At 44.6% G+C, this 15,536-nt stretch overlaps 1 protein-coding gene across 1 annotated transcript in view; it reads right to left on the bottom strand.

Annotated features, from left to right (window-relative positions):
- Positions 1-8,313: 8,313 nt before the first annotated feature.
- LOC119397464 (ralBP1-associated Eps domain-containing protein 1) overlaps positions 8,314-15,536 on the bottom strand; it is a 48,154-nt gene continuing 40,931 nt past the window's right edge. Inside the window, exons 20-21 of the mRNA XM_037664889.2 lie at positions 14,415-14,536; positions 8,314-13,963 (exon numbers count right to left, since the gene is read on the bottom strand). Coding sequence (XP_037520817.1) covers positions 13,846-13,963; positions 14,415-14,536 — 240 coding nt within the window. The 3' untranslated portion in view covers positions 8,314-13,845. The remainder of the gene's footprint in view (positions 13,964-14,414; positions 14,537-15,536) is intronic.

The raw sequence follows: 15,536 nt of genomic DNA, 5'->3' as shown, positions 1-15,536 counted from the left end.
ATGGAGTATGTTGCTAGAAAGGCTATGGCGATCCTATTGTCTCGGGTATTAAACAGATATGTTGTTCAATGCAAACTATTCTGCGGCAAACAATCTATGTAGTCATCGTTGCACGCCAGGATGAGCGCAGTCGCTTTCCACGCCACCGTTGGAGGCAACAGACGTACACTATGCTTGCTTCTTGTAGGTGTCGCTGGTTCAATCTCCTGATTGGCCCATATGGCGGACGATTTCCCGTTTCCCTGCCGAAAGCTGCTAAGCTCATAAAAAAAACAAAAAACTGAAGGGCAAAGACTGCAGGTCCCTAACCCTGATGCAATGAAAGATGTAATTGTCTTGTAGATTTCGATATGAAGGGAATTCCGGCTTTTTTGTCCATGACCTTCGCATTGATTAGCGTAGGCCGAACATCGACGCAAGAAACCAAAGGAAAACGTACTGTTTGTCGGTGTTCACACCGGGCAACATAATGCGCATATTTTCTCAACTGCATCTCGTATCAAACATCTAAAAATGAACAAACTCGTATGAATTTACAGCTAATGCAAAATTGACAACATAAACGAGGGATTTGCAAGAGTATTACTCACTGATTTGTGGTATGTTATATTTACGAGAGCACTTAATGCATGAAATATGCTCGCCTTGAATTTATTTTTTGATGCAGTCGGCAGGATCATGACATCGCTTGTTATTGCTGCGCCACAATTGTGAACTTGATACTTCACATTTTTCTAGTTGCACAATTGTTACAGAGTGTTGTCAAAAATTGACGTCCTAAATAAAGACGCTCCGCCTGGTACGATCACTATAGACTTTCCACTTCTTGTTTTGAACTTATGCAACAAATTCTAGAACAATTAAAGCTCTAGTCATTGTCTTTTATAGAGTACCGTTGTCTTAATTTACTGCTCCACAGTTTGTCTTCATACCACTATATGCAAAAACTTCTTCAAGTTCACAGCGTTGTTTGCCAAAGAAAAAATGATTTATCCGTTTTCGTATACTTCGATGGGACAAGCGACTGTAACAACGCATCCTTACATTAATTATTGAATGCATAAAAAATTGATTTGGGACAAATTCATAAACAATTGGCAAATATTTAGCACCCAGACGTCAAGCATCTTCCTACAAGCTCAACGATCTCACCTTGCTGCAGCTCGGTCATTCATCGTAAACAACGGTACACTACTAAGATTTTTACTAGTGGTAAGTTTCGTTGAACTTTGAAGCGTTGTTTAGCTCGAAGAGATTGACGATATCCGATTCATTCTAGACTTGCATAAGAAAAGAAAATCTGATGGCATATAACGTGCCCGCGTTTAGAAAAAAAAAAAAAGGGAAACGCTATAGAGTAAAATTTGATAATGTTGGATTTTAACATGCCAATACCACTAAATGATTATGAGGTACGCCGTAGTGGGGGACTACGGATTAATTTTGACCACCTGGAATTTTTTAACGTACACCTAAATCTATACACATGGCCGGGTGTTCTTTGCATTTTTCGCCCCCATCAGGGTAAAATAAGGAGAAAAACTGGAAACGGTTAGAAGCATAATGTGATTGGTTGGTTAAGGTGTTTTCAAGAGGAGAAAAAAAAAGGAAACGATTTATATTAGAATGTATTTGGTTAAGGTGTTTTCTACAGAAGAAACAAGGTAACAGTAGAGTACAATATAGCTGGTTGGTTAAGGTGTTTTCTAAAGGAGTAAAACTGGAAACAATTAGGAAACAATCTAATTGGTTTAAGGTGGCTTACTAGCGATAGATAGATAGATAGATAGATAGATAGATAGATAGATAGATAGATAGATAGATAGATAGATAGATAGATAGATAGATAGATAGATAGATAGATAGATAGATAGATAGATAGATAGATAGATAGATAGATAGATAGATAGATAGATAGATAGATAGATAGATAGATAGATAGAAAAGGTCGAAGTGCTTTTGTTTCGCTAAAAATGTCTTGCATTTAAAACGGTAGTAGATGAGATAAGAGCGCTATGTACTCTACTATGACTGAGCGGTCAACCTTAAGAGAACAGGGAATATTATCGGGTACTGATAACAATGGTTCACATCGCCGTAACCGTATGATGTAACAAACAAGGTACATTGGGCACGCATACATACACGAATACACAGGTGCCGTCTGAACAAGTTTTTTTGAGTTAACAGTGCCCCCCCCCCCCTTCCCCCGTGTTATCGCTATCAACCACCACATTACGCTGGGTGACTGTTCAATCATTATCTGTGTATCCTTTTAAACATTTGTGAGAAGGCTGAACGAGAACAGAAGTGATAAAGAATATCGTCGACGCTTTGTAGCGTTTACTGTAAGACAACCAAAGAACGCATTAAAAGTAAATAAATAAATAGAATGAAACAATAAAAAGGTGATAAAAGTGGTATTGCAGGAGAAAAGTGTTTGCACACGTTTTACATTTACTTACGAAAATAAACTTGGAACTCGAAAAAGTGTCGTAGCAAACTCCGCCGACCGCGTGTGCTGGGACAGCAAGTATTGACATCGCAGATTGCTGCGGTGGCTCGGGCTGCCGACGTCATGAAGAGAAGGGACCTGACTGTTTAGACGCAGCGTGGGACTGCGTGGTGGTCCAGGCACCCATGGGGTCCAAACACACTTGCTTAAAATAAAGCATTTCTGTCTGTCTGAACCAAAATCGGAAATTGGAATGGTGAACCACGACCGCTCGATGAAACATGAAAGACGGTTTGGCTCCGCCAAACAACATAGCGGCGTGTGAATTGGCACATTCGAGAGTCGTGGACAATGCTAAGCGCGGGTGGAATCTAAAAGAACGTACAGTCGGTCACAAAATGATACGGACCACGTGAGCGCGTGGCGAAATTGCCGTCTGCGACGTCTAGTGCCGAGCCGTCTGGTGTCGAGAGCGTTGCCCTGGCAAATGCGGCCGGAGCAACGCTCTTGGCACCACACTGCTCGCCACTATACGGCTCAGACGGCAATTTCGCCACGTGCTCGTGTGGTTTGTATTATTTTGCGGCTGACTGAAAAAGCGCGAAGGCGCGCTGCCGACCCGGTCGTGGAACGCTTAGGACAGATTAGCTCGTGAGCTTTCGGAAGCCTTTTTTTATGAAGCAAAGAAGTGATATGTGTGTCAGCACCATTCCCGTCTCCTTGCACGCAAGCGAATACAGATTACTAAATAGGCGATTATAAGCAGTCTGTGTTCTTCAGTCTAATGCCGTGAATGCGCACGCTCCCAGGATCTTTCGTGCCGAGTGCAGCGTGCATCTGTTTTTCAGTAAAATTAGTTGGAGTACAGCGCCCGCTTCGTCATGTCTTTCTGTGTACTTGTGTTCAAAGTTTAGCGCTGTATACCTTTCAAAAAGAAAAAAAAAAAGTTAATTTCTGTGATGCTATACCCTGAAAACTGTGTCGAATACGGCTATGTTCTGCATTTTGTTGCTGGTGCTCACTCACTCACTCACTCACTCACTCACTCACTCACTCACTCACACTCTCACTCACTCACTCACTCACTCACTCACTCACTCACTCACTCACTCACTCACTCACTCACTCACTCACTCACTCACTCACTCACTCACTCACTCACTCACTCACTCACTCACTCACTCACTCACTCACTCACTCACTCACTCACTCACTCACTCACTCACTCACTCACTCACTCACTCACTCACTCACTCACTCACTCACTCACTCACTCACTCACTCACTCACCTCACTCACTCACTCACTCACTCACTCACTCACTCACTCACTCACTCACTCACTCACTCACTCACTCACTCACTCACTCACTCACTCACTCACTCGTTCGTTCGTTCGTTCGTTCGTTCGTTCGAATAGGCAGCATTTCTTCCGTTATATACAACAGAGAGAACACGGCAAGCAGGCTTCTCCTTTAATACTCTCTTAGCGTGGAAAAGCCTGATTTACAGAGCGAATTTGAACGCGTTGCCGCAGTAACGCAAGGGCCGCTTTGACACCCCTCACGTGTACGACATATCGGCTATCAGCTGTGAAAAATGAGTAATTAAATTGTAGAAATCACAACGCAACAAAAACAAAAAAGCTTGGTATAACTTGACAACTTTATTCTAGCGCGATAATTTATTTAGTGCGAACATTAGCAAGTGCTATTCATCACGCGTGCTAAGCCCGAAACACCTAAAACGCTCACGAGATTGTAAATCTGAGTAAAAAGAAGAAATCACTTTTATTCTTGATTAAACCTTAATGTAATGCTAAGGGCCGTGCGTCTATGGGGCGGTTTTCGCGAGCGATCACTTTTTGGGTATATGTCAGCTTTCAGAGGCTTCGCGTGACCCGTAACATAGTAATGCCGACAGCACACCGCGCATTGTGTATACCACCACATACCGGCAGTATGCGCGACCAGCGCATATTGCCGCCAGCGTACCGTGCATTGTATCGAGCCTACTCTCTTCGCAGAGTGTCACATCGCCGCAGAACCTAGCAAACACCGTACGATGTGCTAGCGAATTCAGTATGAGATACAGCGCACGAACGCGTAGCACCACGCTCTTCAAGTTTGGAGAGTAACACCGATTGTGTCACAAGGTACAGTTGTCTTTGCTTTGAACATCACTCCTTCGTGCGTGATTTCGCCCTCTTCCAGGCTCGGGGATGAAATTGTCTTTTCACGAAGCAGAAACAAGAACAGACGGCAGCCACCGCTTAGTTGGGCTATGCATCCACCCATGCGTTCAAGGGCCTCGGCAGAACTTTTAGCGCGACAGCGTTAAAGAGCTCCTTTCGCGGAAATTCCGGTGTCGGTGTCGGCGTCGCTGGTGGTGAGCGCAAAATCTACGTTGTCCGCGACCGAAAAATCGAGAATGGTGCAATTAAAATAAATATTTAAAAACTTAGGTTCGTGTGAGAATCGAAACCACGCCTTCTGAGGGCAAGCAGGTGTTCTACCACGGAGCCACGCCATTTTTTTTTATTGATCATGGTATTTAATAGAATCACTATTGAAAAAAAAAAGCACACATAGTATCACACAGAATTATGGTGTTGTTACATAGCGACTTTAAGCGTACAAGCACTGCTAAGAAAGAAACGCGAAGGCTAATTTAAAGTCGTATATTCCAAGAAGAGTTCTTCATAACGTGCTACACAGGAAAGGTGGCGAGCCTAAGCATTTCACCAAGATGGGGTACCAGTCCGGTCTAACGTCAAGTTCATCGTAAACTTCCTTTAAGTGGACAGCCATTCACGCACACATTTCATCAGAGCCACGCCATTGCTTGAAACAGGTTCGAAAAAAAAATGATAAACAATATATGAATGTCTTGCAGTGGGAAGAGTCTCCTTAACGCGTGTAATATTGCGTGGCAGAAGCGTAAAATGGCGCCAGGTGTCAAAACATGTGAATTGCGCAACGAGTGGGTGTTTGAAAGGCCCACCCATTGCAAAGCGCTCAGACCTTTTTATTCATCATCAGTAGTACAAGCATCAACAAATTGAGCAGCTGCGTATCTATAGGTTCGCGTGTTGCCTTACGGACGCGTAGTGGGCCCTTCGCTGATTAGCAAAAGGAATAATTATGGCGTAGTGGGCGCTTCGCAACTGTACTTGCAGTAGGCATTCTAGGATAGTTTAAAACGGCCAACGTTACTCGCACAGACGCTCCTTTCCTAGCGGCATGGTTCAGGTGTCCATCGAGGAACGAAGCGAGGCTACCGATTGAGAAGGCGATGTGAACGGGGCCCGATTACGCTATCGCTATCCAGCACAGGTAGCCTTTCCGTGACATGACCGCATAACGTTCAAGGTTGGCTGGCAGTCCTGAAGGCCGTTTTCACATGATTATGTGGGACCTTAGTGTGCTAATCAAGCTGTGTAGCTTATTGCTACTGCGTAGAAAAAAATTATGACCGCTTCGCACCAGTAGTGCCAAGCCTGAAGAAAGAGCGCAGCTGGATGGCCTTCCTTGTTTCTCTTTTTTTTTTATCTCTTTCTCTCTGTTTCTTTTGTCTCTTTTTTGTATCTGTTTCTTTCTGCTTTGCTTTAACAGCGAAGCGGCTTAGCAAATAGTTCCTTGTGAGTCGGTCGCAGAAAACTATCATAATGTTAACGGGTATGAGCTACTGTGCGGCTACCTGAGAACGAGTACATACATACAAAGAAAGAAAGAAAGAAAGAAGAAAGAAAGAAAGAAAGAAAACAGAGAGACGGAAAGAAAGATATGAAGAAAGAGAAAAATTCTTGACGAAAAGAAGTTCTTCACTACGCGAGATTCGAACCCGTGTACCCTCGATCCGAAGGCGAGGGTCCTAACCGCTCGGCTATCCAGGCACGCTAGCAGAGCAAAGCAAGCGGGTGGGAAAGGGAAGTGAGCGTGAGGAGTAGAGATGTGATGCTGAGGTGAAGGGAAAGGAGGAGGGGAGAGAGTAAAGCGCAGCACAGAAAGAATGAGAAAGAGAGAAATGAAGAGAAAGAAATGCAGAAAGAAAAAGAGAGAGACAGAGAAAACATCAACGAAAGATAGAGAAAGAAGTAGAGATAGAGAAAAAGGATAGAAAGAAAGAGGAAGCAAGCATCGCGTCATCTAGCGACCAGATACCGCACCACATGGCCAAGCCGCGCATGCGCAGTAGCTAAATCAGGACCCACCGACGGAGACATCGCGCGCAACCTCCGCTCTATGGTGCGTAGCCTGGCTGCGTACTCCCGAGGAGCAAGCCGCGCATCTAGAAGCTAGACGTGTCGGTCGACGGGCAGCACGAGCGACGACGGGTCCGTGCTTCGCTGGGCCAAGCTTTTGCGCGACTTCGTGCAAACTGCCCGCAATTTTTCTCTATCGTTTTCTTTCTTTTTCTCGCGCTTTCTATCTTTATTTCTCTTTGTTCCCTTTCTCTTTTTTGTCTTATTCTCTTTTTTTTTCTATTTCTTTTTCGCGTCTGTTCCTTTCTCTCTCTATCTCTCGCGTTCTCTTTCTGTCTTGATCTGCTTTTTCTATCTCTTTTTTGTGTCTATTTCATTCCCTATCTTTTTATGTCTTTATTCCCTTTATTTCTTTCTCACTCCCTATTTTCTCTTTCTTTATATATATCTTTTTTTTTCTGGTTAACCTCCCTGCCTTTCCGCGTTACACTTCTCTCTCTCTTTCACGTGCTCCACTTGGCCGAGCAGAGTTTTAGTTTAACGCTCGCACCTGCTGTACTCGGTGGTGGGGCAGGTTCAGTACATTGAGAAGAAAAAGATGGCTTTCGCCTTCGAGTCGTACTTTTGCTGCTTTCTGCCGTTCGCCAGCCGGACAAAAAAGAACTAGGGATGCGCTAATAGTAAATTTTAGGTTCGAAGCGAATAATGATTTAGCCGAATAATTTCGAATAGTATATATATATAGACTGGAACAAGGCATGTGCCGCATTGCAGATTTTTTGGATGAGCGTTTTCACGGCATAGCACTCCTGGCTGAAATGAAACCACCTTTACAGGGGGCTGCACGTGGCCTAATATACGCCCATAAAATACGTGTCGAAGCGAGTTCGAATTTCGCACATGCCTAAAAAGAACGCAAGAGCTTGGGGTCGGCTCGCCCAGTCAAAGCTGGGCGGCCCTAGATGACGCTAATATCTCAATGTTTCGGAGGTGCGATGAAAAGACAACGCGAAGCGTCTGCTCATCTGTGTGCGCTGTTCGCACAAACATTGGGAGTGTGTTTGCTCTTACGGAGCGAGATCTGTTCACGTTTACCTGCGCGCGCGAGATAGCAAGCTAGCTAATTAGAGATTGTTTTATTGTAACATACACAGTCGACAAAACTATCAATCTTAGTTCGTGTAGCGCATAGCCGTAGGTTCAATGATTCGCATTTGTTTGTTTGTAGCCTACCAATTTTGGCACATACCTCAATCACAAATTATCATTTTATACCTTCCGTTCTTTGCAGTAAAGTCTACAGCATTATATAAGACTGCACATTTATTGACGGTCTATTGTAATCCAAGACTCGAGGAGTTAAGTGCACAGAAGTGTCCAACCTGAAGTTTGAACTAGTGATAGCTTACAGACAGAATATTTAACAAGTTACTTTAGCAGTACCAGCATGGTACGAGTTGACATGGTTATTCTCAACTACACTGACATTATGCTGCGTGGCAATCCTAGCAAAATGACATGCTGACAAGCACCACACCGTACAACACAATACGAACACGATCAGTGCTACCCCAAAGATAGATACAAAATGGAGTTTTACGCAACACAGATGTGCAGTTGCAATTACACAGTAAACGAGGCAGTAGAGGCATGAATAACTTTTTTTTTCTTTATTTCCACACCATGGCTCCACAACCACAGACACAACTGCAACTGCTTCTTATGCGCGAGATCATTACTGGGCTCTCATTTAGCTTTGCACGAATGTAATCTGTCGGGGTGTAGAAAAAACGCTGTCAGCAGGCGTGTAGTGGCGTTCACCTGAAACACTAACAAGATTTGCACACTACTCGGTGTCTGTTCGCTGAGGCCGAACAGACGGGCTTAACAATGCACTCAAGATATCGAACCCCGCTAAAACAAGAAAATGAAACGTTGGGGTCGTTGACAATCTCGAGAAGAAACAAAGAGCCGGAGCACATGCAATGATCTCCCAAACAACGTCGGAGCAAGTGTCCGCGTGAACACTATGAAAAATATTCGCTTCTAGAACAACTTTCCCGGGGCTGCTCAAGGAGCAGGCATCGTCAATAGCTTCACACGATGCAGTGCTTAGCTGGAGGAAAATGTGGCTGCGGCAATAAAAAAATTTAACTCGGAAAAGAGTACTTTGGCACTGGCTTCGAACTTTTCTTCAAATTTAAGGTGTGGTACATTTCACGTCAGTGCCAAGAAGTACGGCTACTGCCAGGCCAACATTTTCCTCCGAACGCCTTTTACAAGTGCGGGGAATGCGCTCCCTGCGTGCGAGTTAACAAGCTGCCGGAGGGATATGACAACGGGATAACACGCCACTCACCGCACGCCATGTGTAAACGAAAATATTTATACACGCATTCACGCCATTATATGTATATATATTTATATACCACTTTACAACCTATATGCACACCAACACAGTTGCATATATGCCAGACAGGATGGAGGCTCGCTTCTAAGGTTGCTATCTCTTCTTCCACTTCCATTTTCTTTGTACAAGACTAAGTTATGTACATATCACTACTGTCTCTCCGAGGAGCCCCCTTTTCCAGACCTGGCGCACTGCCAAGGAAAAAAAAAAAAAAAAAAAAACGATAGTGCGTGACAAAGAACACAGCTCCGACATGGCACGCTTCGGTTTACCGTTGTACACAGGTGCCAAGTGAGAAAGTGAAGAGGCCTCGCCGCGCAAAGCCAACCGCAGTCTGTGGCTTCTGCGCAACCAGTGTCGCAAAGAGTTCTGCACTGACCAATCGCGTGCGGCTCATCAGCTCACAACTGCTCGTAACCAAAGCAGGCAGGTGCATCACACACGAGGCACATGCACAACGAACTGCCTCGCACCCACGCGATTGTGATCGCACGAACAAAGTTGCCAGTTTCGCATTCGCAACGAACCCCACAGGGCTGCACTAAGTCCCATGCGTGAAAATTCTGTCTGCCAAATGTCAACGCGTCACGGCAGTAAGCATCAAAGTCGCAATGAAAACACAAAATGCTTCAGACGCCTAGCCAAAGGCAAGCGGACAGGCCCCACGCGCACAATGCGGCAAGGCAAATGCACGTCTGCCGATTGCTTTCAGCCTCGGAGATGAAAGTTTAAAAAAGACAGGACAAAACCCATGTTCAATAAATAACATGCTTAAAACTCGTCAGCGAGAGCCAGCCTCAACAATGAGAGAAAAGGAGAGAGCGCCCCAGAAGGGCCCTCTTGTAACAATCCTTTATCTCATATTTTCATCCACCACACAGTCCAGCCAATTCCAACAATAGCAGCAGCTCGCAGGCCCACGACCCAAGGACAAAGGCAACTGTTAAAGACATAAGTAAGCTGTCTCAAAAGCATCAGATGAGGTGCACAGTTAAAAGCACTGTACTGCATGCGAAAAACTTTTCACACTACATAAGACATGCTAAGCTCTCTCACCCCTGGAAAAGCATGCAAAACTGGCAAAATAACTTAAAGCAAGAGAAGCATGAAGATGTTTTTCCCAACAATCACTGCACTGGAAACAAGAACCCAGTTAATTCCAGTGATTTCTAGTTGATTCTAGCAGCAGCGGCACCGATGAAAGCTTCTCATAGTGGTCGCCAATGTCCCAATGAAAATTTGTTCAAATCCCTGACACAGCAGAAATACAGGGATTTGCACTCATGGCCTCGATATACAAGACTTCTGTGAATACCTCGACTTGATTTTCGTCCGAGGTCTTGCACAGAAACTGGATCTGCAAGGGAGTTGCATTTCCCTGAAAGTTTTACCTTGCTCATATCTACGCTGCCGCTTACAAAGTGCTGGGAAAAACCGATGCACGGATGGCAGCAGTAACGCTAGAACTAGTGGCATGCTGTGGCGCTTGTTCAGTGACGGCACGTTTGAAGTCTAGTGTTGTACGAGTGATCTTGCCCAAGGATACAAATCTACCAACACACCTCTGCAAAACGATAGACGGCCCACAGAAACGACTGTTCTGTGTGCTGTGGTTCAACTTTCACCAACAGCCCATCTCTCCCTCTCCCGTATTTCATAAATAAGTAGTATTAAGTTATAGAGAAGGTTTAGAGCTCCCCAATAACACGTCTGCTGCCAGTAGCTGCACCAAAGTGCAACGGGCAATCACGGCCACTTACAAACTCTGCCTGAGACAATAACCCCTTTAAGTCTAATCTAATGTTTCCATCTAACACTGACAAAGGAGTAAAAATGCTGCACAGAAGGTATGAATCGATTGCTCCCATGTTACAGGAATTTCACGCTGCAATGGCAGTTATGTGAGTATGCTGCAAGCATATTTCATTGTAGGTTCAGTTCGGTGATATAGGCCATCCATCATTCCAGAGAAATTCTGTACACCGCTTAGCTTGACGGGCAAATCCATTTACCTTTTCATGGGTCTGTTTCAACAAGGAATTGGAGTAGTCACTTTCTTCGCATTTGGACGAGTTGTGCCAATCCATTGTTACGATGCATGCATCAAAATGCGATTTCTATGCAAGACTTGGGCGAGAACAAAGAGATAAAACTTTTCTTTTGGACCGATATTGCAACAACTATCCATATCGAAGCCAGTGGTAAAAGGTAATGGAAGTAGCCATATATGAATGAGCGCAGCCTGTTTGACGCATCGCTCGAGCCCCAGCAAAGACTTTTGCAACAAGTGCTTTAGGATAAACGTGCATTTGGGCTTCAGTGGACAAGGTGCCAAGTGAACAAACTGCGCAAAACTGGCTGGCATAGCTCAATGTGCAATTTCCAAGCTGTCCTAAAAAATGTTGCCCAGTGGACAGAAAAGAAGTGCAATCGCTCAGACACCATTGCCCTGATGTTCCATACAATGAGGTGGGCCACACAAAATAATTTCCGAGAAGCAACACATAAATCGAATCCTGTACGTACAGAAGAGCTAACAGTGTCATATGGGACGAGAAGGAAATATCTGTGTTTCGACTGATACAGTGTTAAAAATGCTAAGTAACAGTGGCATACTTGCAGAAATTTAAAGTTGCACTGAAAAAAAAAAAAACAAAACTAATTGAATGGTTCGCTTACTACGTTTTCCGGTAACAAACCGGAAAAACAAGTGCCTGTGGCCCTTGCTAAGCTTTTGCAAATTGCGACTACACTCAAACCTCATTATAACAAAGCCACATCTGCCACGAAAATAACTGCGTTATATCCGAAAATTCGTTATAAACGTTTATTTCTAACACTAACTATTACAAGACCATTCTTCATTTACTTCGTTATAACCGATAATTTGTTATATCCATGTTTGTTATAACGAGGATCGAGTGTATAAATATGAGGATCGAGTGTATAAATATGCCCACCAAGGCATGAGTAGGCAACAATTATTTCAAGGCATTAAACCAATCGTCGCGCAATGGCTCTGAAATAAACCGAAAGCGCCAATTCTTAAGCCTATGCCTCTTCTCATGGGCAGCCCACCTACGCACTAAAGCGGCGTTTGGATGGCATTAAGAAAGGCTTGGCGGCTTTAACATGAACCACAGCTTGACATCACAACTTAATTAGAACAAGCATCAGCAGTGCAGCTCTAAATTGCCCTACAACACAGGAAGATTCAAGATCATTTTCACATAATGACATATGACACTTGAAATGATATCAGGTTGAACAGCGTAGTCTAGTCACGTGAGAACGCGAGGTTGTTCCAGTGAATCAAAACCACATAAAACTCTCATGCGTAAGTGAAAAACATTTCTATGGGTGCGCATCTTCAATTAGCCATAGCTTTAGAACTCAGATTCTTAAAAGGATGCACCAAGCACCGAAACGTGTTTGAATGAGTTACCACCCCCTTCAACAGGACTGTAAATGACACTTTCTGTATCGTGACAATATATAACTGTGCTGTAGTGACAAACATTACAAGCAAACAGCAAATTTTCCTGCGTGAAAGGACGAAAGGTATTTTACAGAAAACAGGTAAATATCAACCCACCAAATCTATTTTTTTTTTTACATTAAGCCAACGCTGCGTACCAAGACATGCGTCACACAATGCCAAGCACGAGCCTGTGAAGCTACGAGTAAATAAGCCAGAGGCCGCCATTTTGTGAGCCACTTGGTTCACGATAGACTAAGAGATGCGCATTTATGACGTTTTCAGCTCACAGCAACGCCAGCATTTTGCCAAAGGAGATGCGCATGGCGGTGAAACCTCAGCAGCCTCGCAGAGTTCAGCGACGAAAGCTATTGAATCTACAAGCTCACAAGACCATGAGAGAAAAGATTAAATGCCGCAAATTCACTTGAAATAGCAGGAACACATTGCTGCACTTCAAAGACCAAAATGCAATGAAATTACAAACTGCATAAAGCCTATATTCAGAGCACACAGACAATGCAACTTCCGCACGAAACTTGACATAGAATATGAGTGGATGCACTGCACGAAGTCATCAATAATCAATAACAAATGTTTGATGACAAAATTTAAGGAAACCACCACTTCGTGTAAATGCAGGACCAAGAACACAGAGAACGAGCATGGTACTACCTCTTGAGATTTTAAAGTGTGCCCGCGGCATGCTGACGGTCTCATCGTGTTTAAGAATCCTAAACTGCTAGTTAAACGAAATTAACAATGATAATAGCATCATAATAATGAAGACAGTTGCCAGTCCTGCAACTTTGCCAAGACCGTTTTAACGCGTATATTTATAGCACGTATAGCTTCATTGTAGTCAGCCTACCCTTAAGCGCGAAAATGAATGAACAGCGGTGAGAAAGCACACAGAAACAATAGGCAAGAGGGAAAAGAAGAGCAGGCACAAAACGACAACTGCGATTAGCTGCAGCGGCTACGGGCTTTTATTTAACCGTGATTGGCTAAGACACGCTCCACCGAACTTTTGTTACCTTGCTGGCCCTCTCTCACACTCTCTCGACGTCAAATTTCAATTCACTAGCTTTTTTTTTCTCCCGCCGAACCTTCAGGAAAAGCGAGAGGAGAGGATTTTAAGACCAGGAGAAGAGGAGGGAGGGGATTTGACAAATTCAGCAGTCCCCTGGTGGAAGGACTGAAGGGGGAGCGATGCGGGGACCTTCTCTTCTAGAGTTCTTGCATCAGCAAGAGAACGGCTTGAGGTTCTCCAGCTGGAGCTCGAGGGAGAGCCGCTCCTCAGGTGGCCTCCACCAACTCCTGGTTGAGCTCGGTGTTGAGGAGCATGAGCATGTTGTTTCGTTCGCGGTGGGCCCGCACTGCCTGCTGCAAGCCGTACTTCTCGTTTGGAATGGTCCTGCGTGCAAGAAAGTTGAAGTCATTAGAATGCCGTTCTCTTTTCGCAGCACTCGCAACACGTTTGATACCGCGGTGCTTGATGTGCCACCCGTTGTGACCAATGCTTGTTGCATTCTTGGAACCTTTTCCAACCAGAATCCAACTTTGTTCTATAAGATTCACAAATAGTGCTACTGTCTCAACACCTGTGAAAAGAGGTATGAGCATGTGTATCCAGCCAGTAAGAGAGATATGAATGAGGTGGCCTCCTCTTATTGCCAGTGGCCTCTTATTCACAGTAGGCAATTCAACCCCATTTAACTCGCGAGTCTCTTGTGCTCCCATCGTACCTGAACCTAAATGCACATTCCTAAATATTGCTTAAGCCAATTCTTGAGTTGCGAACTCCCATGCATCACAGATAGTCCAAATGTTTTTGCCTAGTGAATGATTGTGGCCCAACAACTCACTTCAGTTCGGTGGCAGCCATGGCTGGAGGTGCCTTGCGCCGTTTCTTCTTTTCGTTAGCGTCGTCGGTCTGGTCGTCGACTAGTAGCATTGCACTGTCATCTGTGGGAGCTGGACTAGAGTCCTGCATGTGGGAAACACCGCGGAGGAAAAAATGTGGTGCAGCGGTCAGGACGTGAAACGTATAGTAAAAGATCGCGTTCACGTAAGAGCAAATGTCATACGTGCGACATTAAGGCCTTGTTCACATTAAAGCTTGGAGCAGGCGAAAGTGGCAAAACCCTCAATAAGTTCGCCCGCTTTGCCCTCTAAGCGGGTGGAAAACCAGGCAGTGAGCCCAACCGGTCTTGAACTGACATCTTTGCCAAAGCGAAATGTTTTTCTACCTTTATTAGAAACTGTACTTTGGCTGCACTAATGCGTAAACCAAATGATGTAACTATCTGGTTGCAAAATCGAAATGGCAACCAAGGAGTCGGTAGAGATTCTCATCGATGCAATCACGAACTACTCGTGCTGCATGACAAAATGACAGCTTCTGCAAGGACGCATAGGTCGGCAAACTCGCTCGTGATAATAATGATAATAATATCTGGGGTTTAACGTCCCAAAACCACGACATGATTATGAGAGACGCCGTAGTGGAGGGCTCCGGAAATTTCGACCACCTGGGGTTCTTTAACGTGCACCTAAATCTAAGTACACGGGCCTCAAACATTTCCGCCTACATCGAAAATGCAGCCGCCGCGGCCGGGATTCGATCCCGCGACCTTCGGGTCAGCAGTCGAGCGCCATAACCACTAGACCACCGTGGCGGGGCAACTCGCTCGTGAGTTGACTCACTCAGACTCGGATCGAGCTGATAGTCTGAGTGAGAACGGGTGAGTAATATTTTGGCGAGATTGAGCGTCTGAGTGAGTTCGGTTGAGACAAATTTTAGTGAGCGAGTCCAAGTGAGTTCGGTTGAGGAAAAGTTTGGCGAGACTGAGTCCGAGTAAGCTCCAAATTTTTTTGCCGACCTATGGTGATAACTGCTCAACTTCAGCATTACTATCAGCCTTATGACGGCTCATGCTGATACTCACTTCTACTCAGATACTTTAAGGCACTAGCGTTCATACGCC

Source organism: Rhipicephalus sanguineus, chromosome 6 (assembly GCF_013339695.2).
Source record: "Rhipicephalus sanguineus isolate Rsan-2018 chromosome 6, BIME_Rsan_1.4, whole genome shotgun sequence".
Classification (NCBI taxonomy): domain Eukaryota; kingdom Metazoa; phylum Arthropoda; class Arachnida; order Ixodida; family Ixodidae; genus Rhipicephalus; species Rhipicephalus sanguineus.
The sequence above is the reverse complement of the archived record's forward strand: the minus strand, read 5'-3'. Positions and strand labels throughout refer to the sequence as shown.